This window comes from Mobula birostris, chromosome 8 (assembly GCF_030028105.1).
Source record: "Mobula birostris isolate sMobBir1 chromosome 8, sMobBir1.hap1, whole genome shotgun sequence".
Taxonomy (NCBI): domain Eukaryota; kingdom Metazoa; phylum Chordata; class Chondrichthyes; order Myliobatiformes; family Myliobatidae; genus Mobula; species Mobula birostris.
The window spans coordinates 165,236,115-165,263,928 of NC_092377.1; the positions used below are offsets into that span (position 1 = coordinate 165,236,115).

A 27,814-nucleotide genomic window follows, 5' to 3' on the forward strand; every position below is an offset into this window, starting at 1 on the left:
CTCCCTGTGACCGCACGGGTTTCCTCCAGGTGCTCTGGCTTCCTCCCACGTTCCAAGGGTTAGTGGTTAGTAAACTGTGTTGGAACCAGAAGAATGGCAACACTTGCAAGGTGACCTCAGCACACTCCTCAGAATGTGCTGGTCATTGAAGCACAACAGATTTCACTGTATGTTCCGATGTATATATGACAAATAAAGTTAATCTTTAGGCAACATTCACACTTGGTCTGATGATTACACTGCACAATAAAGATTTTGCTTTCTGAATACTCTTGGATGCGTGATGGATCTTGGGCTGCTAATCATGAAATTTCCCCAGCACACGCCAGTTTTTTGAAATCTCCTTTATTTGTTACTTCAATTCATAATTCAAGTCAGAATAATTAATGCCAAGATTAAGGAAAGCATTTTTGTTGGTCCACAAATCAAACAGGTCATCAATGACAGGCAATTTGAAGAAGTTCTGGTGGGACCGGAGAAAATCACATGGAAGGCATTCAAGGATGTTGTTGAAAATTTTCTTGACAACTACAGAGCATCAAACTACATGCCACTGGTCAATAACATGCTTCAAGCATACAGAACCATGATGTGCAACATGCCACTAGAGTCATTTTCTGCATTCCCATTTAGACTTCTTCCCTGCAAATCTTGGCCTTGTTAGTGATGAGCATGGTGAAGGGTTTCAACAGGACACTGTGGTCATGGAGAAATGGTGTCAGGGCAACTGGAATCCATCAAAGCTGGCTGATTATTGTTGGACACTTAAGCAAGAAGCTTCAGACCAAATGAAAATCATTAACAAAACATTCTTAGCTTAGTTTAAAGCATCGGCACTGCCATGCAATTAAAAGCATTATATTCAATAATAGTTAACTTCTTGTTTCTCAAGTTCCTACGTGACGCAAGTAGTCTAAAATTATATTTGTGTTCAGCTTCAAGCGGTCTATCATTGTGACAGAACAGGTTGGCAATGCTAATTCTCCGGCTAATCATGCCCCTTTGCCTAGTTAGTCATTCCTCCTCGTTCTGTCCCTGGTCTAGTTTCCCCAGTAGTTCACACACTTTGCCCTCCCATTCTGCAGTTCTTGGGAGGTTACCATTTACACACCCCAACAGTAAAACAATCGTTAGCTTGGCTAATCAAAACAATCCCCTCAGTTAATGTGCTCTACTGGTTAATAACTCATAAAAATAAGCATTCTAGACACCAGCAAACCAAACAGTTTAATTTATTTTCTCTCATACCGTTACATCGATCACATCAATTTGTAGACAACAGGACGGCCCCAAAAGACCTGAGGGACAGTTTGGGGCATCCTAAAATAATGCCTGAGTTAGTGGGTCAGGCGCACTACACCCTACGCAGGCCTCAGTTGGCTTTGCTTAGGGGTGCAGAGATTGAAGAATAGTTATATTGGAAAAATAACGACAAAGTGAGCCATACAGAAAGCCTTTGTATATTTGTAAATTTTTATACATGTTTGTTTTCATTTGTCTATTTGTAATTTATTTTTCTTCACAGCTTTTGCCTTTTTTTTTTCACCTGGCACTAAATAAAACCTCTTGCACTAACATGCTGTTGTGACTTACCATCTGTTTTTTTTTCAACTGGTGACCCTAGTCATACACGCTTACCCACACCTGAGAGCGAGGTGTGACAATCATAAACAAAAAAAATTCCAAGGAAGATACACTTTTGAAAAAAAATTGTTGTCCTGTATAATTATGTACCATAAATGTCAATGAATAACCTCAAACAATAAAAGCCCAACCATTTCCTCTGGACCTTCTATGGCACCACTTGCACTCAATCTCTCAGTTGTAATGTTAGGGGGAAGATAATCATTGAATAGAACACAAAGCAGCACAACACAGGAACAAGTCGTTTGACCCACAATAAAATGCCAAACTCATAATACATGACTAACTAAACTAATCTTTTTAACCTACACAATGTTCATATCCCTTTGTTATAAACACTTTCATGTGTCTGTCATAGTCATAGTCATACTTTTGTTGATCCCGGGGGAAATTGGTTTTCGTTACAGTTGCACCATAAATAATTAAATAGTAATAAAACCATAAATAGTTAAATAGTAATATGTAATTTATGCCAGGAAATAAGTCCAGGACCAGCCCATTGGCTCAGGGTGTCTGACCCTCCAAGGGAGGACTTGTAAAGTTTGATGGCCACAGGCAGGAATGACTTCCTATGATGCTCTGTGTTGCATCTCAGTGGTCTAAGAGCCTCTTAAATGTCTCTTGTATTTGCCTCCGCTATCACCCCTTGGAATGCATTCCAGACACCCACAGCTCTGTGTTTTAAAAAAAAACTTCTCACCTTAAAAAGCTGAAATGAATCAGGTTTATCAGCACAGGACTGCAAGAAGAGAACATGAGCAAGAAATTCTCAAGATGGGCTGTACCTGACACTTCTTGTCTATCTTTAGCTGCATCTGCAACATGATGGGAAAAGGCCTTGATTGTAACAGCTGAATAAAACTGTTGTTTCAATTCAGAGCCAGAGATGTCAATGCAAGGTCAGTGTTCTATCTGCAAAAATGTCAGGTTTCCTTTGTTTAAGGACATTTGTGATTTAGTTTCTTTTTGTAACAGTTGGATGACCACGAGTTTCCTCCAGCTGCTCTGGTTTCCTCCCACAGCTCAAAGACGTACCGGCAGGTTAACTGGTCATTGTAAATTGTCCTGTGATTAGGCTAGGGTTAAATCGGAGGCTGCTGGACAACCCGGCTTGAAGGGCAGAAGAGTCTACTCGGCACTGTATCTCAAAAACAAAGTAAATTAAAAGAATTTGGTGGCGATTTCCTTAAATGATCAAGACTTTTAATTTCATTTTTCTTAAAACAAAACAGCTCATAGTGTGCTGCCTTCATAATATAGTTGGATTGTGATTTACATCATATAATTGTCCTGTAAAGGACTTAATTTCTCCCCATGCGGGATTCAACAGGAGAATGATGGAACTCTCACCTTAGAAAGGACAACACAGCAACCTTTTGTCTTCAATGCCATGTAGAACAGTATGCAGTATCACCATCTGGCACCTCTTCTTATTATATGCTGTGGTTCAGCAAGTCATCACAGCAAAAGCACATGTACACAGAGCACTACCACAAGAAAGCAGCATTCATCATCACGTACCCTGACCATCCAAGACATGCTCCCTTTTCGCTGCTGCGGGTGTCAGGTCCCACACCACCAGGTTCAGGAACAGCTCTTACCCTTTAACCATGAGGCTCTGAACCAGTGTGGATAACTTCACTCACCGCAATTCTGAACTGGTTCCACAACCTATAGACTCACTTTCAAGGCCTCTACAATTCATGCTCACAATATTTATTTATAATTTTGGGTATTTGCACAGTTTTTCTTCTTCTGCAAATTGTCAGTCTTTGTAGTTTTTCATCGACTCTATTGTATTTCTTTTGTTTTACTGTGAATGCCCACAAGAAAATGAATATCAGGGTAATGTAAGTGAAAATAAATTTACTTTGAACCCTGAATGGTCTGTGGAAACCCACCACGATTACTTACACATTTCACCTCTTCCCAGGACTTATATCAGTCAAGACGACCAGAAATGAGAAACGTCATAAAACATAACAGCACAATACAGACTTTCTAACCTACCGGCTTTCATCTCAGAAATAATTATATTGGCCTAACATTATAACTGAGTCTCGTAAGCATTACATAGTGCACAAGAGCTACTGGCAGGAAACACTACCTGCAATGTGCCCGATTTTAAAACCCCCATCGTTTCGAGAGGAAAGCAATGCGGCGTTGAACATTGTTGAGATTCGTGAGGGACACCGCAATGCAACCCGTAATCTGAAGATCGATTTAATCAAAGTAATTTAATATGTGTTTACTCATGTGATGTTCACATACAATGTCAGTGTGAAAAAGTAATTATTTGTGAATATGGTTAATAACAAATACTCCGGCACGGATAGCCGACGAGGAATTACAATTCCCCCACAGCTCGGCTGGTTTTCAAACGCTTCAGGTTAGGTCCCGCCCCACCGCTCTGATTGGCTGCGGATTTGGTTGTATCTTTTCAGTCACGTCGGCTTCCTTTGATTTGTAAGAGGTGAGTAAAACGGAGGTGTTTGCATGTTGAAATGGGCAGAGTTCAGGCCGCTGTTATTCCGACGGTGGTGGTACTGTATAGGAAGTGTTGCTTTGCCGGCATTTGTCTGTAAGTGCACACTGCTTTCGCGGCCATATTCAGTAGGCCGGATCTTATAACGCTTCCAGGATTTGGACAACGGCCCACTTCGTGGTTAAGGTTATCATTTTATGAAACTTGGTGTTGTAGCGCCAAGTAACTTTGATCCCACGTTCATGAACTCCACAAGACCTACAGTCTCAAACTGTAAGTGTGGCCGGAGAACTGTCCGACAGGTCCTTGCAAAGCACATTGACGCAGCCTTTTTTAAAAATGGTGTCGAAATAGTTTTTTTTTAAATTTGAAAATGCTAAAGAACTCTACGAATCAGGCAGTACCTGTGGAAAGGAACATTTAAAGTCCGGATGTGGCAGACTGTCGAAGACCAAGGGAATCGTGGAAGTAGAACCTCCATCGGTAGTTTGTTTGGTATTTCCCGCAATTATATGACAGCTTCTGGATCAGTTTACCGGACAGAGTGCAGGAGACCAGACACATTAAAGTCTGGCGAGAAATATTGGCGCGAGGTTTGAACGAGCCATCACAAACAAGAGAAACTGCACATACTGGAAATGTAAGCAACGCACACAAAATGCTGGAGGAACTCAGCAGCCAGGCAGCATCTACAGAAAGGAGTACAGTCGAGATTCCGACGAGAGCCTTCATCAGAACCTCATCTTTTTCTCTAGTCCTGAAGAAGGGTCTTGGCCCGAAACGTGGACTGTTTATTCTTTTCTATAGTTGCTGCTTGGGGTTTCTCCTGCATTTTGTGTGTGTTGTATGAACGAGCCATGCTGACCAATTGTGGACAAGATCTGGCTGCGAGGCCTGCATTTACGGCGTGAAGTACCCGTCCTCCAGTTTAGGGGGATAGCACAACTGTCATCGAAAAATCAATTCATTAAAAATATCTTTACCTTGAGAGATTTACAACTCAATTCTACAGGGCATAAGTACGGATAGATTTAAAGGGTAGCTGAAGATGAAGGAGTTAAAGGATCAGAGAGTGGAGTTTAGCAGAATGAATTAGTTGGGCCGATTGGTCTATCATAGAAATATATTGCTTTATATAATTCTAGAAATCGATCCGTGATTATTTTAATTCCACATAAACTTGCCTTTTGTCCTTAGCATACATTGAATTCCTTTCCCACTCATGAACTTGCTTAACCTTCCTGTAAATGTATTCCTGCTACTGTATTTGCTTCTGGTCCTTTGTGGCACTGAGTTCCAGTATCGTCACCATTATCTTAGAGAGGTGACAGCAGGACCTGCAGCCCGATTGTGATCCATAGTTACTAACAGCAGGTACTCCAGTTGTCAGGTTGAGTTACAGCATCAACTCTAAATCAATTCTCAAAGCTGGAAGGTTTTTTTTTGAGGCCAACAAGCTTGTTCGCAAATATATTACGACTGGGGCTTCAACATCCTGAAGGACACTAATTCCTCGTGTGTGTGTGTGTGTGTGTGTGTGTGAGAGAGAGAGAGAGAGAGATAGAGATATCACTGTAAACATCTTGCCCCACAAAGAGCTAGAAGCCTGACTGCAGAATGCCACCTAGGTGCCATGGTTAGAGTGAATAACAAAGTGTAAAATTAGATTATGCAAAGAACAAAAAAATGTTGTTTAAACTTTGCTGTGATAGTGGGAAAACAATGCATTAAAAAGGTACTGCCTCAAAATACAAGGATGTCCCTTTAGAACAGAGATGAGGAGGAATTTCTTTTGCTAGAGGGTGGTGAATCTGTGGAATTCACTGTCAGACAGCTGTAGAGGCCAAGGCATTGGGTATACTTAAAGCAGAGATTGTACTTGATTAATAAGGGTGTTAAAGATTATGGGGAGAAACAGGAGAAAGGGGGAGAGAGAAAATAAATCAGCCATGATGGAATAGCAGAGCAGATTTGATGGGCCAACTAGCTGAATTTTGTTTCTGTGTCTTATGGTCTAAGGCAAAACAGGCTGAGATGAAGGAGGGTGACAGCAAATTGTGAATTTTAATTAATGCAGTTAACAACTTGTTAAATGTATTTACTTTTTCCTCTTGTAGCTGGGATTTACTGGTCTAAGGGCCACAGCTCCTACTTTCAGCAAGAACTATGGCATCGGCTAACCATAGTTTGGATTGTACCTGCTGTTCCATTGACTCCTCAGTCCCCAGAAGTGTACACCAGACATTAGAGGAAATGGATTTTGACAGAGGTAGGGCAGCATTTCAGTTTTACTTCTAGGATGGTCTAAAGTCAAAGTTGAGTTTATTGTCTTATGCATGAGTACATCTACAGTTGAAGTCAGAAGTTTACATACACCTTGGCCAAATACACTTAAACTCAGTTTTTCACAATTCTTGACATTTAATCCTAGAAAACATTCCCTGTCTTAGGTCAGTTAGGATCACTATTTTAAGAATGTGAAATGTCAGAATAATAGTAGAGAGAATGATTTATTTCAGCTTTTATTTTTTCCATCACTTTCCCAGTGGGTCAGAAGTTTACATACACGTTGTTAGTATTTGGTAGCATTGCCTTTAAATTGTTTAACTTGGGTCAAACGTTTTGGGTAGCCTTTGACAAGCTTCTCACAGTAAGTTGCTGGAATTTTGTTCCATTCCTCCAGACAGAACTGGTGTAACTGAGTCAGGTTTGTAGGCCTCCTTGCTCGCACACGCTTTTTCAATTCTGCCCACAAATTTTTTTATCGGATTGAGGTCAGGGCTTTGTGATGGCCACTCTGATACCTTGACTTTGTTGTCCTTGAGCAATTTTGCCACAACTTTGGAGGTATGCTTGGGGTCATTGTCTATTTGAAAGACCCGTTTGCGACTGAGCTTCAACTTCCTGGCTGATGTCTTGAGATGTTGCTTCAATATATCCGCAGAATTTTCCTTCCTCATGATGCCATCTATTTTGTGAAGTGCACCAGTCCCTCCTGCAGCAAAGCACCCCCACAACATGATGCTGCCACCCCCATGCTTCACGGTTGGGATGGTGTTCTTCAGCTTGCAAACCTCACCCTTTTTCCTCCAAACATAACGATGGTCATTATGGCCAAACAGTTCAATTTTTGTTTCATCAGACCAGAGGACATTTCTCTAAAAAGTAAGATCTTTGACCCCCATGTGCACTTGCAAACTGTAGTCTGGCTTTTTATAGTGGTTTTGGAGCAGTGGCTTCTTCCTTGCTGAGCAGCCTTTCAGGTTATGTTGATAACCTCTGACCCACTGGGAAAGTGATGAAAGAAATAAAAGCTGAAATAAATCATTCTCTCTACTATTATTCTGACATTTCACGTTCTTAAAATAAAGTAGTGATCCTAACTGACCTAAGACAGGGAATGTTTTCTAGGATTAAATGTCAGGAATTGTGAAAAACTGAGTTGAAATGTATTTGGCTAAGGTGTATGTAAACTTCTTACTTCAACTGTATGTATGGGTGCAATGGAAAAACTTACTCGCAGCAGCATCACAGGCTCGTATGAACAGCATTCATGAGAAAAACTACTTATATACACAATTTTTACAAGAAACAACACAAGTAGAACAAAAAATGTTTCAATGCAAAGTGGTCATAGTGTAGCTCAATACATAGGAAATGCTGGAGGAATGTAGAAAGTCAAGCAGCCTCAGGAGCCCTGGCCTAAAATGTTGACTATTTATTCCCCTCTTTAGATGCTGCCTGCTTTGCTGAGTTTCTCCAGCATTTTGTGTCTGTTGCTCAAGATGTCCAGCATCTGCAGAATCTCTTGTGTTTTTAGTTACTAAACTGTAGTGATTAAGGTTGTGCAGCTGGTTCAAGACCAAACGGTTAAAGGAAAGCTGTTATTGAACCTTACTGTGTGTGACTTCAGGCTTCTGTGCCTCCTGTCCCATGATTCTACCCACGGTGGGAAGTGATGAGCCTGTGGTGTATTAGGCAGCGTCCACCACCCTGTGCTGTTCCTGATGTTCCTGTGCATGTGAATTGTCATACCAGACCGTGATGCAACCAGTCAGGATACTTTCAACAGAGTGGCACATTGGTGTACCGCTAATACCAGTGACCCGGATTCAATTCTGCCGGTCCGTAATGTGTTTGTACTTTCTCCCCATGACAGCTTGGGTTTTCTCACCCATTCCAAAGCATCTGGGTCAGTAGATTGATTGGTCACATGGATGTAATTGGGCCTGAAAGGCCGGTTCCCATGCTGTATCTTTAAATGAAATAAATAAATAGTACATCTGTAGAAGGTTCTTTTTAGTGATACAGCATGGTTGTCAAAGTGTTTGGTGACAAGCTGAACCATGCAAAAAAAGTAAAGGCACCTTCCTTGTGATGTCAGCTTTGTGCCGGGCCTAGGTTGAGTCGACCAATGTTTCTTGTTGCCGATAGAAGGATCAGAAGTGGAGGGAGTGAGCAGTTTCAAGTTCCTGGGTGTCAAGATCTCTAAGGGTCTAACCTGGTCCCAACATATCGATGCAGTTATAAAGAAGGGAAGACAGTGATTATACTTCATTAAGAGTTTGAAGAGATTTGGTATGTCAACAAATACACTCAAAAACTTTTATAGATGTACCGTGGAGAGCATACTGACAGGCTGCATCACTGTCTGGTATGGGGCGGTGGGGGGGTGGGGGGGGAAGCTACTGCACAGGACCAAAGGAAGCTGCAGAGGGTTGTAAATTTAGTCGGCTCCATCTTGGGTATGAGCCTCCATAGTACCCAGGACATCTTCAAGTAGTGGTGTTTCAGAAAGGCAGCATCCATTATTAAGGACCTCCAGCACCCAGGTCATGCCCTTTCCTCACTGTTACCATCAGATAGGAGGTACAGAAGCCTGAAGGCACACACTCTGCAATTCAGGAACAGCTTCTTCCCATCTGCCATCCGATTCCTAAATCGACATTGAATCCTTGAATACTACCTCAATTTTTTAATATATGTATTTTTTGCATGATTTTTAATCTATTCAATATACATATACTGTAATTGATCTATTTATTATTATTTTTTCTTCTAGATTATGTATTGTATTGAACTGCAGCTGCTAAGTTAACAAATTTCATGACACATGACGGTGATAATAAACCTAATTCATTAATGGGTGGGCGATATGTTACTTTTTTGGGTGAGAAAGGGGTTGGGCGTTTGGGGTCTGATGTTCTTGTTTTTTTTACATGAGTGATCTGTTAGATTTTTGTGTATAAGAGAGTTAGGGGTTTGAAATTATTGTTGCTGCTTTTTTGCACGGGAGGGGCTTGGAGGTTAGGGGTCTGATGTTTTAGCTGCCATGCCCAGGTGGGTGATCTGTTAGTTTTGGTGCGAAGGAGGGGTTGGGGATTGTGAGTTTTGTTTCTCTTTCTTATTCATGTGTTGGGGTTGATGTCTTCTTTCAACGACTTCCATGGCTTTCTGTATTTCATGGTTATCTGGAGAAGATGAATCTCATTGTATTATGTATACTTTGATAATGAAATACACCTTTGAATCTTTAAGGCCCAGGAATTTAAAGCTACTAACTCTGTACTACTGACTTTCCCCAATGTAGACCAGCATATTTTTGTCCTCCTTCCCCTTCCTGAAGTCAACAATCAAGTTTTTTGTTTTACTGACATTGAGTGAGAGGTTCTCGTGGCAACACTCAACTAGGTGTCTTATCTTGCTCTTGTACTGTGATGCATCCAATGTACTGGCATACAACAGGAATTCTGCAGATGCTGGAAATTCAAGCAACACACATCAAAGTTGCTGGTGAACGCAGCAGGCCAGGCAGCATCTCTAGGAAGAGGTACAGTTGACGTTTCAGGCCGAGACCCTTCGTCAGGACTAACTGAAGGAAGAGTGAGTAAGGGATTTGAAAGTTGGAGGGGCAATGTACTGGCATGATGGTTTCTTATCAAAATTTCTTCAGTGGAAAGCTTATCTACACTCTTACAAATTCACATTGAATCAAAGGTAGAATTTCACTTTTATTTTGTCACTCACAGGAAGTCCCAGTGTTATTATTATTAATTTATTTATTGAAATACAGTGCAGAATAGGCCCTTTTGGTCCTTCGAGCCACACCCCCAATTTAATTCTAGCCTAATCACCGCACAATTTACAATGACCAACTTGTACATCTTTGGAATGAGGGAGGAAACTAGAGCACCCAGAGGAAACCAACAGAGTCATGGGGAGAGTGTACAAACTCTTGTAGGCAGTGGCAGGAATTGAAACCAGGTTGCCTGTACTGTAAACCGTTGTGCTAACTACTATGCTGTTTTTCATGGGCAGTGTTGTACTCAAGAGGTCACAGTACTTTCAAAGTAAATTTATTATCAATGTACACCATACACTACCCTGAGATTCATTTTCTTGCGGGCATTTACAGTAGATGCAAAGAAACACAAAAGAATCAATGAAAAGCTACACAAAGATGGAAAAACAACCAATATGTATAAGAATACAAAAAACCCTAATAATAAATTAATAAGAATATAGAGAAAATGAGTTGAATGTGAGTCCATATGTTATGAAATCATTTCAGAGATGGAGTGAGTGAAGTTACCCATGCTGGTTCAGGAGTCTGATGGTTGAAGGATAATAATGTTCTGAGCCTGGTGGTGTGGGATCTAAGGCTCCTGTACTCTCTTTCTGATGGTAGCAGCAAGAAGAGAGCATGCCTGGATGGTGGGGGCCCTTGCTGATGGATGCTGCTTTCTTGTGGCAATGCTGCTTCGAAGGATATCGGCCAGGGTAGCAGGGAAGTCCCTCCATCTCGTTTAACAGTGCTTTGTGACCTTTTATATCCACCCTTAAAAAGCAGCAGGAGCTGAAAATACTTAAGTCCAACAATCACAGCCCCCACAACTACTAAATAAAGAATATCAGCCTAGATTTTGTTGTATTGGTAGAGTGGGCACAGGCTGGTTGATGGTTGATGTTCTTGTTGCTGTTTGCATGTTTTTTTTTGTGCATGGGTGGGGGGGGTTTGATGTTTCTCTAATCAGCTTCCATGGTTTTCTTTGTTTCATTGATGTCTAGAAAAGACGAATCTCAGAGTTGTATACTGCATACATAGCTTGCTAATAAATGTACCTTGAATCTTCTATACCATTTAATCTGTGATACCTCAGAATCTACCTCTCAGCAAAGGCAAGACTGGAGTTAGAGGCCTGACATCTGAGAGTCTGGGGCCAAGGACTGGAGACCCAGAGATGTCCTGTCCTGGGGTTGGAGGCCTGTGTGTGTGTGAGTGAGTGCGAGGGTGGGAAAGGGGCTTGTTTTGCCGTTGTCTTTCCTTAAGTTGTTTTTGCTGCTTCTGTTGTTCTGCTGAACGTTATGGGCATGCTACGCTGGCACTGGAATGTGTGGGGATACTTGCAGGCTGCGCCCCAGCACATCATCTGAAATGTTGGTTTTAAACACACATGATGTATTTCACTGCAACACACAAAATGTTGGAAAAGAATAAACAGTTGACGTTTTGGGCCAAGACCCTTCTTTGGGACTGGGAAGTAAGGGGGAAGATTCAGGAATAAAAAGGTGGGAGGAGGGGAAGGAGGATTGCTGGAAGGTGATAGGTGATGCCAGGTGTGTGGGAAAGGTTAAGGGCTGGAGAAGAAGGAATTTGTATTTTATCGTGTATATGTGAAATTGATGATGAAATTTCACATCACCTACAGGGAGGGAAAACCTCAAACCCGGGAGCCATAGCTCATGGTTTACTGGTGATCTTACCCTCCTATATGCTTCTAGCATCTGAATTACCAACAACAGGCACCTTGAAGCTCTAGAGAGAATCCATCAATGCTGTCCAAGTTCATGGGAAGATTAAGTAAAGCAATAGTTGCATACACTTCGAATCAATGTTTTTGCAATTGAGTCTCTGATTACACGCTGGGTATGCCATGTTGCCTGTATGGCTGGCATCAAACTTCAAAATGAACATTCTAAATTCTTTCCTGGGAAGGGATTACCAGGCAGACAGAGGAACAGATTCATGCATATGTTCAAAGCCTCCTTGAGAGAATGAAGCATCTTACAGATTCTTGGGAATTCCTGGTTCACAATTGTTCAAAGTGGAGAAGGGGCATTCAGAATGACACTAAGAACTTTGAATCCAACTGAGACATACAATATGCCATAAAATTTGTTGTTTTGTGGCAGCAGTACAGTGTAATATATAAAAATACTATGTTCCAGTAAGAAATACCAAATAAATTACGCCAAATGAAAGCAAAATAGTGAGGTGGTGTTCATGGGCTCTTCAGAAATCCAGGGGAATAAGCTGTTCCTAAAACATTGAATGGGTATCTTTAGACTCCCACACTCCTGGTGGTAGTAGTGAGAAGAGGGCATGGCCTGGGTGATCAGGATTCTTAATGATGGATTCTGTCTTTCTGAGGCATCCCCTTTGAAGATATCCTCGACGGTGGGAAGGCTAGAGCCCACAATGGAGCTGACTGAGTTTACAATGCTTTGCAGCGTTTTCCAATCCTAGGCATTGGTCCTTTCATACTAGACAGTGTACGTAGGACAATAATTGGCATTGGTAAAATAAAGGTCTGACAAACACCTAAATGATCACATCTTTCTACTTAATATTTACCAACAAGTCTCATCACAGAGTTGCATGTTCTGGATGGTAAGGGTCCTTCATGATGAATGCTGCCTTTTTGATTCATCGCATGATGAAGATAAATGGTGAGGAGGTTAGTGGCCATGACAGAGCTACAATAGAAGCAAACAAAAGCTCTCTGTAAATGGTGGAAGGAGTGCACCACATCACAGACCACCCACCAACCCTTTTAAGTATCTCTAGCTCTGCTTCTTGTAGAGTCCATTGGTCTTATCGGCCCCTTCAGAAACAGCAATCCAATGTGGAAGCAAATCACCAGTAAAGCTGAGGGACTGTGTTAAATGAACCTAATTGTTTGAGATGCAACACTTGGGCACTGGTCATAAACATGAGATTCTGTCGATGCTGCAAATCCAGAGTAACACACACAAAATGCTGGAGGATCTCAATAGATCATGTAATTGTAAATTATCTGTACTTGGGTAGGAAGTAACTGGAAAAAAAGTGGTAGTTACATGGAGTTACTGTAGTTCTGTTGAATAAATAACTGGTGAATTGTTTTGCCTCAACTTCCCCTCTTCCCTCTATGCAGGCATCTGGTCAGCTGCCTGTAATGGTGAATTCAGCAGGGTGCAGAGTTTTCTGGAGAAGGGAACTGATCCCAATTCACCTGATCTGTCAGGCTACACAGCATTGGTGAGTTAATGCTTTGCAAAGTGATCTCATTTGTAAACTCAGCGAGACAGAAGCTCACCTCTGACAATTTCAATTAAATTTGCTGTCCAGACAGTCCATGATAGAGAACTGTAAAGCGCTAGGTTTAGATAGACATTTAATAGGAAAGTAACTGAGGATCAGTCTCTGCAACTTTCGCCATCTCCAAAGGGATCCTAGCACTAAAAATATCTTTAACTTCCCCCGTCTCTCCCCTTTCTGCAGGAATCACTCCCTGCCTGATTCCCTTGTCCATTCATCCCTCCCCACACTTATCCCTGGAAGTAGCCAAAGTGCTACACTTGCCCATTCACCTCCTCCCTCATCTCCATTCAGGACCACAAGCAGTCCTTCCAGGTGCGGTAACACTTCACCTGCAAATCTACAGGGCTCCCCTACATTGGTGAGACACACTGTAAATTGGGGGACCATTTCATTGAACACTTCTGCTCTATCTGCCAAAAGCAGAACCTCCCGGTGGCCAAACGTTTGAATTCTGACTCCTGTTCTGACACGTCGGTCCATGGCCTGCTCTTGTGCCATGTCAAGGCTGCCCTCAGAGTGGAGAAGAAGCACCATATATTCCATCTGGGTAGCCTCCAACATGCTAGCTTGAATATCTATTTCACTTTTTGGTTGAAAAAAAATCCCTCCCCCTCCCCTATTCTTCTATTCCCCACTCTGGCCCCTTATTACTTCTCACCTACCTTTCACTTCCCACTTGGTGCCCCTCCTTCTTCCCTTACTCCCATGGTCCACTCTCCTCTCCTATGAGATTCCTTCTCCAACCCCTTACCTTTCCTACCCACTTGGCTTCACCTATCATATGCTAGCTATCCTCCTTCCCTCCCCCCACCATTTTATTCTGTTTTCTCCTTTCCTTTTATTTCCATAGATGTTCCCTAGACCTGTTGAGTTCCTCCAGCATTTTGTGTGTAGTTGCTTTGAATTTCCAGCATCTGCAGGATTTCTAGTGCCAGAGCAATTTTTATCTTGGGGATGGACCATTAACCCATCCCTCCAGCAATATATCCGCTTCAGCCACTCCTCGCCACAGCCCCTCAGCCCTTTTCATCGGTCCCATGCACTGCCACCTTACGCTTACACTCCAGACCTGATTTCTACACTGACAGTCACTGTCTTGTGTTTTCATGTGTCCTGCTGCTACCTAAGATTTCCGCTCGCCGAGAGTCACTTTGTTATTTACTGTCAGAGTCCCCTTATGTTCACATACTCCTCCACCAAGAGCAGCGATTCCCAGCCTGGGGTCTATGGACCCCTTGCTTAATGATGTTGGTGTACGACAAAAAAAAAAGTTGGGAACCCCTGACTTAGCATCACTTATACAGTCCACGTATAGCAGCTAATCCTGTGTATATATGACCACACTCGGCAGGTACTTCTACATTTAGTTTTATAGGATTGCTTTCATATTTATTGTGTTTCATGCTTAGTGTTCTTTAAGCTAGATCAGATCCAGAGTAACAAGCATTTCATTCTTTTACACTTGCATAAAGGATGACAATCAACTATCTTGAATCTTGCAATGGATTGAAAAGATCAACTTATTTGTTCCGATATAGATGAAGATTTGTGACTTAATACATTTAAACTGGAATTGAAATCCCATCAGTGTCCTGAAGCCTAGTCACTTTGAAAGTCATTCTGCATATTCTATGGCTTGTTTTCTAATTAATATTTTGGAGGAGTGGAATTTGTTCCTTACGTTTCCTCCTTGAAGGCGTTAACTTAGGTTACTGTTCCTTGCTCTTCTTGAATTGTTCACTAGAGGGCACTAAGCCAGTTCAAAGTAAATTTATTATCAAAGTACTTATGTCACCATATACAACCCCGAGATTAGTTTTCTTACGGGCACACACAATAAATCCAATAATCAATATAATCCAACATCAGTACCTGGGCTGTTACTTGACCCTCTGTAGGTGTCAAGAAGGTTGTTTAGAAAAGCATTCATCATTTTGTTTCTCTTTTAAGTTGAAGGACAGAATATGAAAGCAAGAAGTTTATCACTGAACTTTTACATAAATAAAAGAAGCAAAATAAAAATATTGCTTCCAATACCACACACACCACACTTTTTGGAACTTACACAGAAGGAGAAGCTAGGGTTGTTAAGCATTGCAGACCAGATAAAGCACAGAAACAGACTCTTCAGCCCATCTAAACAATGCCAGATGCAGAAATCGTTACCAGAATTAAGAATGTGCCTTTTTCCATGTAGTTCAGTACATGGGTAGTGAGTTCCAGTATCTAGGCCTGGCAATGGAGAAGGAATAGCAATTAAAGTACAAGTAAATTTATCTCCAAAGTACCTATATGTCACCATATACTACCACAGGATTCATTTTCTTGTGGTCATTCACAGTAGATACAAAGAAACAAGAGAATCAGTGGAAAAACTAAACACATTTATTTTCAATTCTCGATGTTTCAGTTGTTAGGTATTGACATAGTGGGCTGAATGGTCTGTTTTTTTCTCCCCTGTTACAACTCCGATGTGAGGGGAGCTGCAAGGGGAGCCTGCTGCTCATTCAGTGCTGAGGCATGAGGCACTGTCATGGTAGCCGAGGTGAGAAGGTGCTGTGCATTATGCACGTGGTACACATTGCAGCTGTAGTTTCGATAGGGGAGGACTTTTCACTGATCAATAGTGGACACATTTATGCTGATTGGCAACAGATATAAGGGGTGGTGAATTTTTTTCTCAGGATGCAATTAAAGGGTGTGATCCATTTCATGCAGCCCTCAACCACATCGTTTCCATTTCATGTACGTCTGCTCTTACCCCATCCTCCGACCACCACATTAGAGGTAGGGTTCCTCTTGTCCTCATCTACCAGCCCAACAGCTTCCTCATCCAGCACATAATTCTCTGCAACTTCCGCCATCTCCAATGGGATTCCACTACCAAGCCCATCTTCTCCCCTCCCCACTTTCTGCTTCTTGCAGGTTTGCTCCCTACGCAACTCCCTTGTCCATTTGTCCCTCCCTATTGATCTCCCTTCTGGCACGTCCTTCCAAGAGGAGTAAGTGCTACACCTGCCCCTACACCTCCTCCCTCACTACCATTCAGGGCCCCAAACAGTCCTTCCAAGTGAGGTGACATTTTACCTGTGAGTCTGTTGTGTTCATAAACCATGTCTGGTGCTCACAGTGTGGCCTCCTATATATCGGTGAGACCCAATGGAGATTGGTAGACTGTGTTGCCGAACAACTACGCTCTGTCCACCAGAAAAAGCGGTATCTCCCCATGGCCACCCATTTTAATTCCACTTCTCATTCCAGTATGTCTACCCGTGGCCTCCTCTACTGTCGTGATGAGGACATACTTGGGTTGGAGGAACAACACTTTATATACAATGAGCAAGCAGCATCACTGTAGACCCGTCACACCCTGGACATCACCTGTTCCAACTCCTTCCTTCTGGTAGGCGCTTTAGATCACTGTATGCCAGGACAAATAGGTACAAGAACAGTTTCTTTCCGTATGCCATCAGTCTTACGAACACTTGAATTTTAGTCTGTTATAAACTAAGTCCACCTGTACATACACAGGTACACCTCATTGTATATAGTTCACAATTATTTGCACTATTGTTTTGTTTGCTTTTTGATTCTGTACAGCGAGAGCTCAGGGAAACCGGCATCAAATTCCCTGTATGTGTCCACATACTTGGCGATAATAAAGGATTCTGATATTCTGTCTCGGTAGCCTCCAACCTGATGGCATGACCGTCAATTTCTTGAACTTCCGGTAATGACCCCGTACCCTCTCGCTCACCTTGTCTCCTTGCCTGCCCATCACTTCCCTCTGGTGCTCTTCTCCCGCTTTTCTTTCTTCCACGGCCTTCTGTCCTCTCCTGTTAGATTCCCCCTTCTCCAGCCCTGTATCTCTTTCACCAATCAACTTCCCAGCACTTTACTTCACCCCTCCCCCTCTCAGTTTCACCTATCACCTTGTGTTTCTCGCTCCCTTTCCCCCCACCTTTAACTCTACTCATTTTTTTCTCCAGTCCTGAAGAAGGGTATTGGCCTGAAACGTCAACTGTACTCTTCCATAGATGCTGTTTGGTCTGCTGAGTTCCTCCAGCACTTTGTGTGTGTGTGTGTGTGTGTGTGTGTGTGTGTTTGTGTGTGTGTTGCTAAGATTTAATTCTTGTTTGTAAGGCTGTTCACTGAGCCTGGAGTTTGGGTTGCAAATGTTTCATCACCAATCGAGGTGATATCATCAGTGCGCAACTGAGTGTTGTTTCTGCTGAGTGCTCATGTTTATGTTGGCCCGACTTGTTCTGATTGGTTGGTTGTCATGCTGGCCACTAGTCTCCGGTGGGTCATGGCCAATCAGAGAGCTGAATAATCTCCACTGGCCCGTATCCCTGGTTATCAGTCGTTGTGAGCATTGGTTCCTCGGGTGTCTGTGGCTCACTCCCTCAGCCCCAATCCCACAGATGCATAGGTTGGTAAATTGCATCCAGTTCAACATGCTTGTTAATAGAGTCTTCCATTGAGAACAATCCTTCTAAGAATTCTTTTGATTTCATGTTTTGTGCTTCTGCCAGGATTTTTGTAGATTCCCAGACGAACTTGTCTTTCTTGGTCTTTGTGTACTGAGACAGGTTATAGAGGGTCGTGTCTTCTTACAGTTAGCTGATGTTCATGTAGTCTTGTGGATAGTTTTCTCCCCATATGTCCGACATAGTGTTTGGAGCAGTCTCCATATTAGGTTTGGTATATTACGTTTGTTCTCTCCATGTGAGCTATTGGATCTTTGGGTCTAGAGACCATGTTTCTACCAGGTTACTGTTATCCTTTTGTTCATAGCACTACGCCAGCCGGCGTGGCGATTATCAGATCTGTGAATATTTGCTGAAGAATGGAGCAAACAGCAACGCTCAGACCAAAGGAGGGGCAACCCCACTCCACCGGGCTGCCTACTGTGGCCACCTTCCTGTGCTCAAGCTTCTACTGTCTTATGGAGCCACTCCTGCTATTACAGACGATGATGGTGCGACCCCTTTACACAAGGTATGGTAATGTAGCTGTATTTTCACACCATAGTCATAAAAAAAATACTGCACTGAAACAGGTCCTTCAGCCCATATAGTCCATGTTGAACCATTTAAACTGCCCTGTCCCATCAATCTGCAGTTGGACCATAGTCCTCCATCCTACCATCCATGTACCTATCCAAATTTATCTTAAACATTGACATCGAGCTCACATGCACCGCTTGCATTGGTAGCTCGTTCTGCTCTCTTATGACCCTCTGAGTGAAGAAGTTTCCCCTCATGTTCCCCTTAAACTTTTCACCTTTCACCCTTAACCCATTACCTCTAGTTGTTGTTCCACCCAACCTCAGTGGGGGGGGGGAAGCCTGCTTGCATTTACCCTATCTATACCCCTCAAGATTTTGTATACCTCTATCAAATCTCCCCTCAGTCTTCTACATTCCAAGAAATAAAGTCCAAACCTATCTAATCTTTCCTTATAACTCAGGTCCTCCAGTCCCGGCAACATCCTTGTAAGTTTCTGTACTCTTTCAACATTATTTATATCTTTCCTGTAGACAACGAAAAATGCACACAATACTCCAAATTGGGCCCCACTAAAGTCTTATACAACTTCAACATAATATCTCATCTCCTGTACTCAATACTTTGATTTATGAAAGCCATCGTGCCAAAAGCTTTCTTTATGACTCTATCTACCTGTGCTGATATCATGCTTTGCTCCAATCCATTATTCCTTCATTTAGAAATTCCACGTTTGGAGATTGAGCTGAAGATGTGGTCAGGTTTACAGTATTCTGCCTTCCCCCTTTTGATACATTTCTCTTTGCTAAAGGGTGGCTATCAATTTCAAGAATGACACCCTTACAATGCCCCATAGTAAATCGCCAATCTTTGTTATGCCTATAGCTTCTAAGAAGCTGGCCACTATTGACAATTCTTTCCCAGCTGGGAGGAGACCAACCTAATTGTAAAACACCCATCCTTGTTCAGCCTATAGTTTTTAAGAATCTGGCTACTATTCTCAATAGTTTTGCAACTGGGGGGAAAAACCCACCTAATTGATTGTAATCATATCTGTTAAATAACCCAAATGAATCATCTTCTCAGTTACACTTTTGTGTCCCGTGATCTGTTTTTGACTTCTATTTTTGCTTAGACCAGAGAACATAGAACGGTACAGGAACAGGCTTTGTGGACCACAATATTGTGCTGAACCAAATAAATTCGTAATCAAATGCTCAACCAAACTAATCCCTTACGTCTACTCAATGTCCCTAACTCCCCTTTTTCCTTGCATTCATGTGCCTATCCAAACGTGTCTTAGAAGTCCTTAATGTATCTGCCTCCACTGCCAGCACTGAGTTACAAGGAAAGGTTGAATAGGTTTGGACTTCATTCCCTGGAGCGTAGGAGAATGAGGGGAGAGTTGACAGAGGTATACGAAATAATGAGGGGTTTAGATAGGGTAAATGCAAGCAGGCTTTTTCCACTGAGGTTAAGTGAGTCTAGAACTAGAGGTTATGGGTTAAGTGTGAAAGGTGAAATATTTAAGGGGAAATTTGGGGGGAATTTCTTTACTCAGAGGGAGGTGAGAGTGTGGAACAAGCAGCCAGCAGAAGTGGTGGATATGGGTTTGATTTCAGCATTTAAGATGTTTCGATAAGTACATGGATAGGGGAGGGGGCAGAAGGGCTGTGGTCCAGGTGCAAATCAATGGGATTAGGCAGTATAATAATTTGGCATGGCCTAGAGGGGACTTTTTTTGTGCTGTAGTGCTCTATGATTCTACACAATGCAAAAACGGCAATGATTTCTGCATTTATACTAGCAACGCCCACTTCCATCTTATCAAAGTATTGAATGTATACGTTATGCATCTTGAGATTTGTCACCTTACAGGCAGCTACAAAAGTAACCCCAAAAGAACTCATTAAAAAAAAGACCATCAAATACCAAATGCACAGAGAGAAGATAAAAAACAAATGGTGCAAACAATAAAAGTGAGCAAATAGCTTATGAACTGAAGTTTTACAAAAGACATGAAGCCTGAAGCAGGCCACAGCCTCCGTTTAGCACAAAGCTGAGTAATTATCGCAGAGCAGTGAGCAGAACCAGCCCAACACCATGACCTTTTCAAACTGGCTTGGTACTTAAACTGTCCAAACATCAGGTTGTTCCTCACTCCCTGACTGCTGTGGGGCCTGAACCCAGCTGCCACGATTCAGCCTGTAACTGACCTTTCTGATTTGGCCGGGTGCTGAAATCAATCAGACATTGGGACTTTGCTTGCTCTCGGGGATAGCACGACTCTGCTTTGATCCCACTTCTGCCCTTGCCTGCTTCGACCATTCCCCACCTCTCCATTGTTAGTGTTGGTCATTATTAATAAGATATTTAGTAGTTTTCCTTGTTCAGTATTTTGTCGCCGATAAGTAATTGCCGGGCATCATCAGTGTCATCTTAAAGCATCTCTGCCAGTCTCTTCATTGTCCCCAAAAATGTCAGAAAACTTGTTTAACATCCAATATTGAATAAGCAGACATCCCTTTATCTAAAGAGGGGAATATTTCACATCTTGTAGTTCCTTATAAATGCAGGAGGCCATTCAGTTCATCAAATCTATACTACCTCTTGGGGCAACCCCATTTAATCCCATTTTCCCACATATTTCCCTACAACATGCCTTCTCTCTTGTATCCATCAACTCTCTTCAGATTGTCTTCCCGCCCACCTATGTTGGAAGCAACTTACAATAACTGTTTACTTTGTAGAGTTTGTTTCCTTTGCACATTGGTTGTTTGTCAGTCTTTATTTGTGTGTAGGCTGAATTGTTAGCTCGGTGCTCAACCCAGAAGTTGTGCAAGGAGCAGGCTGGATTTGAACCGGGGACTTATCGCTCCAAAGTCTGGTGCAGATGCCACTGCAACACCAGCACAGACTTTCCTGTGAATGCCTGCAAGAAAATACATCTCAGGGTAGTATATGGCGATGAATATGTACTTTGATAATACATTAACTTTTGAACTTTAAACAAAGACATCTGTGGAATGTAGGCGGAAACCAGAGTAACCAGTGGAAAATACACACAGTCACAGGAGGAATGTATAAACTGGATTGAGATCAGTATTGAACGTGGTTTGCTGATATAGATAGGCAGCAGTACAACCTGGCAGTGCTACCTACCTCCTGAGAAGCATTTAGAAGTAAACAAACATAATCACAATTGGCAGTAGTTCTTGCACCAAACAACGTTGTACAAATTCTGCTGTTATTCCTGGCAATTCTCTGTGGCTGAACCAGATTTCAGACTCTTGGTGTTTGAGCCAGGTTTCTTGGAGTTAGAGGACTGTGTATGTGCATGTTTGGGAGGGAGGAAGGAAAGGGGTTTGTTTTGCTTGTTTTGTTGTGTTGAGCATCGTGGGCATGATATTTTAGGCACTCAGCTGTGTTGGTTGTTAATGTAAACCACATGTTTCACTGTATATTTTGATATCATCATGTGTCACGCCACATGACATGGGTAGTCATGGTCACAAGACCATGATTGTTATTGGCAAATTTTTCTACAGAAGTTATTTGCCACTGCCTTCTTCTGGGCAGTGTCTTTACAAGACAGGTGACCCCAGCCATTATCAATACTCTTCAGAGATTGTCTGCCTGGCGTCAGTGGTCACATAACCAGGACTTGTGATATGCACCAGCTGCTCATACGACCATCCACCACATGCTCCCATGGCTTCACAATACTGACCGAGGGGGCTAAGCAGGTGCTACACCTTGCCCAAGGGTGACCTGCAGGCTAACGGAAGGAAGGAGAGACTTGCACCTCCTTTGGTAGGGGCATATCTCCACCCCACCACCCATATATTTTGAGGTACATGTGATAAATAAACCTGAATGTTGAGCATAGGTCACTGAAGCCATCTATTTCCACCTCTGTAACATAATCCAACTCTGCACTTGCTTACTGCTGAAATCTTCATCCATGTCTCTGCTGCCTTTAGACCTGCTCTTTGCTGGCCTTACTCGTTTAGTCTTCCAGAATGTGCAATGCCCTCACCTGCCTGTTCTCACTTACCTCTATTAGCTCCTAGTTATTCAGTGCCTCAGGTTTAAAATTCTCATCCATGTTTTCACATTACCTCACCTGATATCTGTCAGTGTTATACCCCATACAGTTGAGACAACATTAGCCTCTCTGTATCTGTGGTTTTAATTGTTCCACCACCATCTTTAGCTGCCTTAAGCCCAAGTTCAGGAATTCTCTGTCTGGATCTCTTGACCTTTCTTTTCCTTATAAAGATATTCTTCCAAACCCCCCTCTTTGACCAAATACGTGAACACATAGTTCAATATCAAATTTAATATGTCTCCATTTGTGCCTTGGGATTTTTGCTAAGTTAAGTGTTCTGTAACTGCAGTATCGTGGACGTGCCCACATGGTGGCACTGTATGCTGCCGATATCTTGTTTCTCATTTTAATAGCATCTGAGTAATAAAAGTTAAGTACACTTTGTTTATGTGTACAGTATTGCTATGTAAGAGATTCAGCAGACAAAACTATGCACATGATGTGCATGAGCACAGTTAGATAAGCACATCGGTCTTGGAGAGTTGCAAGGCTGAATCATGGGTATGACTGAGACTTTATTAATTCAAATTAGAGGCGAGATTCAGCAACTGAAGATTTAGTGTGGACTTTGACTTTTATATAATCTATAATATAACCAATATGTGATTTATGTCAACATTTAAAACTACTGAGGTACAAAATGTTGATCTTTAAAAAAGGATCTAGTGCTTTCCCAGCATATATGATGAATAAACTCTCTCAGGCTTCCAGCTGGGTACAGGTATCGATTTTAACTGATGTTTCGATGACAGTGCATATCAGCGAGACAGGGTGTACGGTGGAAACCCTCAACAAGGGGCATAGCTGGTGTATCCGTTTGGGTTACCCAGAGAAATCAGCGGTAGCAGAACATTGCATTCGCAATGGCCATAGGATTGACTTTGATGGCACAAAACTACTGTGCCGTGCCAATGATCTTTGGGACTGCCTGGTGAAGGAACCCAATGGAATAAAACTAGAGAAAAAGAATTTTATCAAGGATGAAGGCCTCGCTCTGAGTAAGAATTAGAGTTCGATTATAAACAAGGTGGGACAGCGGAAACCTGATTGGTTGAGGACTAAACAATCAGGATGGACGGATGACGAGGGTAGATACACTATCGGACTAGACATGCCTAGGCATCATCTCTAATGAAGATGGCAGAATTTGTCATCGAAACATCAGTTAAAGTTGATATCTGAATCTGGCTGGAAGTCCAAGAAGAGTTTATTCGTTTTGATCTTTAGCTGAAACTGCATACAAAATATTGCTTATTATATTGCATCGCTTGTTTTACTATAACCCACCCATTTTGGAGATCAGATTGGATGCAAAAATAGTTTGAAAGATTCTCGCCAGAGATGAGACAGCTCTCCAAAGAAAATAAATTTTAGAATGGTCCTCTATTCTTGTTTAGAAGGAACCTCAGTGAAAGATATAAAATTCCACGGGCATGAGTTTAAAACTTACCGTGGACTTGGCTCTGACTGTCTCTTTTAGCACTGATGTCCTGTTTTGCATTTTTTTTCATCTTCACCTGCCTTGAGTAATTTATGTTCTGTGTGTTGTCTGTTAAAATCGGGTATAATCAAAGATGGAATTTATAATAAGGGTTCTGACAATAGGTAGCAGAGCGGAAACATGGATTACTTTCCTTTTCACTGATGCTGCCTGACCTGCTGAGTTTTTTCAGCATTGTTTTTTTAAAATTTCAAACTTCCAGCATCTCAGTTTGAAAAAAAATCCCCACCTATCCTTGAGCTAGTCTTGCTTCATATGTATTCAAGGTGCATAGCGGCACAGTGGCACAGCAGTTAGCATAACACTTTACAGTGCCAGCAGCAGGGCTTCAATTCCCACCTCTGTCTGTAAGGAATTTGTATGTTCTCTCTGTGGTCATGTGATTTCCTCCAGGTGCTCTGGTTTCCTCCTATATTCCAAAGATACACAGGTTACAGTTAGTAAGTGGTGGGTATGCTATTTTGGTGCTAGAAGCATGGTGACATTTACGGGCTGCCCCTAACACATAATTGGTCTGTGTTGTTTGTTGACACAAATGATACGTTTCACTGTATGTTTTATATACATGTGACAAAGTTTATTTTTTAAATCTTTTAGAATTACCTTTAGCATGTGCTATTCTTTCTCACTGTCTGTAGCTCTCAGTTTTTGGTATCGTTTACTCAGATCAAATTGGAAGTATTCTAAAGTACTATTCTAAAGTAGTCAAGCAGATCCAAAGTACTTTTCTACTTTTCCAGATGGTAAGAGTATGTTGGGATTCTCTACAGCAGGGGTTCTCACTTTGGGGGCTATGGCATAAAAAAGGTTGGGAACTCTTGCTCTACAGGGCATTTTCCTATAAGTAATAATGGTGAGTTTGCCTGCCAGTTACGATGTATTGATCCACCAGACAACTGCCAAACCAGAGGTGCTGTTTAATGAAATGGCTTTAATGACTTCAGCTTTGTGCTGATTTAAACAAGCATATTGAGATGTGAAAATCAAAGAACCATGAGTGTTGAAAATCTGAAACACAAATAGAAAATGCTAGAAATGAGAAGCTGGAAAACATATGACAAAAGAGAAACAGAATTAAAGCTTCAGTTGAAAGATCTTTCATTAGATGTGAGAAACATCATGGGTATGATTGTCCATGCGCTTCAGCAAATATTCCATTTCTGTTTAAACATATCATTCTCCCACTTTGCTTCCCCTGATCATCTGAGTTAAATTAGCTAACACAATGTGTAGGAGCTGGCTGTTTGAGTAGAGTTAGAGCAAAAAGTTCTTCACAAGCTGTATGTCTTTTGTCCATAGGCTGCAGAAAGGGGTCATCAGGAGGTGTGTGATGTTTTGCTTAAGGAGAATCCTGCCCTAAGGACGGTAAAGGACAGAAGATCGAGAGCACCTCATGATCTGGTGACTGACCATCCAACTTTAAAGGAGCATTTACGGCCCAGGATGTTAATGTGATAACCATTGCCTGGATTTAATGTGCCTTGCCAGCACAGTACTTGCATCTGTATCTGTGGATTTTGGAAAAGGAGCAGTACTCTAATTCACAATGCCATATTGGAGTTTTGTCCCATGGACCGAGAGGCTAACGTACCTCAAAATGGATGGTTTAAAGAAAATCTTCACAACTCATTGCTGAAGGAACAACTGACGAACATGGTTTTCTGGGTACTGAATGGTGCAGTAATGCAACCACTTAACTGCTACCACTTTATACTGCTGAATCAGACTGATATTTTCAGGTATTAAAGTGTTCAAATTAGCTGGATGTTCTCATCGATCATTTTATTTTCACCTGTAGTTCATCTTTTCTATTATTGTTACCTTCCTCTGCAGTTATATTTGACCCAAAATTAACACTTTCATCTTATTTTAGTTGGGTTCTTAACAAAATAAATTCTCCAAACCTGATTGCAAAGGTTGAAGGAAGGCTCGACCCAAGGCCATTTTCAAACATTGTGGTACAGATAGCTATCTAGATCTTGCTTAATAGTCTAGTTGCTATGTAGTTTATTTTGACAGGATTTTGCAGCAGCTGGAAGGTAGGTTTCTCTATGGGCTCATATTTTGTAAATTTGCTAAATTTAAGAGAATGAAGGAATCTATAGATAATTTGAGACCCTTTAAAGCAGAGATTTTTTTATGCCATGTACCAATACTATTAACCAAGAGGTCTATGGACCCCAGGTTGGGAAGCATTGCTTTAGAGTCACTTGACAGTCAATCTGATTCCACATCAACCCAATTTTATTCTCCCCTCAATTTCATCTACTCCCCCCAAATTCTACCAAAAACAGTAAAGGCATCCGTTAGTCTTGCGAGACCATGGATCTGTGCCTGGAAAGTCTTCACTCTCCAGGGCGCAGGCCTGGGCAAGGTTGTATGGAAGAACAGCAGTTGCCCATGCTGCAAGTCTCCCCTCTCCCCGACACCAATGTTGTCCAAGGGAAGGGCGTTAGGACCCATACAGCTTGGCACCAGTGTCATCGCAGAGCAATGTGTGATTAAGTGCCTTGCTCAAGGACACAACACGTTGCCTCAGCTGGGGTTCAAACTCACAACCTTCAGGTCGCTAGTCCAATGCCTTAACCACTTGGCCACGTGCCCAACACACCAAAAACAAACAAACAAGCAAACAAGCCCCTCCCCACCACCACCAACATTTCTTTTTGATATGAGAGGAAACCTATACCATCTTGGGGAAAACCTGCAAGCTCCATGCAGACAACGCAGAGTTGGGATGAAAGCTAAGTCTCTGGTGCTTAAAGATTTACCCATTGGACCATTAATATCCCTACAATGCCTTCAAAACACTTTATTATCTTCTGATGATATGAAATTCACATTCTTTTAAAGTGCAGCAAACTATTAGTTGTCCCCCATGCCATCACTGATCTGAAATTTTTCTCTCCACAAATGCTGCCCGGCCCACCGAGTATTTCCAACTGTCTCTAGTTTGATTTCACTAAAATAATTATCTGATCAGTTACCATATTACTGTGCACAAATTTGTTGCTCCAATAATGCTATTCTTCAAAAAACAAAATCATTCATATCCTCAGAAGATAATAAGGTATTTTGAAGATATTGTATAGATGTAAATCTGTTAATGGGTAAATCTTTTAAGAGGTTAGAATTTGTTTTAAAAATTGCAAAATTGTCTTGTTAAATAAGGAACATTAAATAAAGTATGAACTTGCAGAAGGGAGATTGCCTTCAGCCTTTATGCGTACAATCAATGTGAGTGACGTAGATTTTCAGAAAACCTTAGAGAAATCTGAAACTAAAACACAAGGACTTGTTAGAAGCTGACTTGCCTAGATTATTTTATGAACAGGAAATGCAGGGTAGAAATAAATAAGTTAATGTTGTGAAATGAGCCTGTGCCTTTATGGATGTGAATTAATGTCTGTGGGAGAGAACAGTTTACGAAACAAAGATAACAGTGCAGTAACAAAGAAATATTTTTAAGTATTCATGTTACTAAAACATCTCTCATAGTGAGTCACTGGGAAAGGAGTTTGTATATTTGACATGGAAAGTAAGATTAGAAAATGAGGAATAAGGAACATCTTTGGAATTTGGATGGGATTAAGCAGCAGAACTGTGTACAGAAGTCTCACTGAATGGTCTTAAACATCAGGGTAATTTTAATGTTAGGGGTTCCCAACTTCTTTTATGCCATGGACCCTTACTGTTAACC

General features: G+C 41.8%; 1 protein-coding gene across 4 annotated transcripts; it reads left to right on the forward strand.

Moving 5' to 3' along the window:
• Positions 1-4,061: 4,061 nt before the first annotated feature.
• On the forward strand, positions 4,062-25,873 carry ankrd39 (ankyrin repeat domain 39). 4 transcript variants are annotated; one of them, XM_072266750.1, is made up of 5 exons: positions 4,062-4,117; positions 6,247-6,398; positions 13,327-13,430; positions 18,291-18,494; positions 25,414-25,873. In XM_072266750.1, exons 2-5 carry the CDS (start codon positions 6,296-6,298, stop codon positions 25,567-25,569), a joined length of 567 nt encoding a protein of 188 aa, XP_072122851.1. In that variant the 5' UTR covers positions 4,062-4,117; positions 6,247-6,295; the 3' UTR covers positions 25,570-25,873. The 4 variants fall into 4 exon arrangements, with proteins under 4 accessions (XP_072122851.1, XP_072122853.1, XP_072122852.1 ...); XM_072266752.1 differs by lacking the exon at positions 4,062-4,117 and adding an exon at positions 4,187-4,225; XM_072266751.1 differs by lacking the exon at positions 4,062-4,117 and adding an exon at positions 4,242-4,402.
• The last annotated feature ends 1,941 nt before the right edge of the window (positions 25,874-27,814 follow it).

Bases quoted from the DNA above. Each gene is read 5' to 3' on its own strand.
- ankrd39 (XM_072266750.1), top strand. From the start codon at position 6,296: ATGGCATCGGCTAACCATAGTTTGGATTGTACCTGCTGTTCCATTGAC. The intron at 6,399-13,326 runs GTAGGGCAGCAT...CCCTCTATGCAG, and splicing joins GGAAATGGATTTTGACAGAG to GCATCTGGTCAGCTGCCTGT. The intron at 13,431-18,290 runs GTGAGTTAATGC...TTTTGTTCATAG, and splicing joins TGTCAGGCTACACAGCATTG to CACTACGCCAGCCGGCGTGG.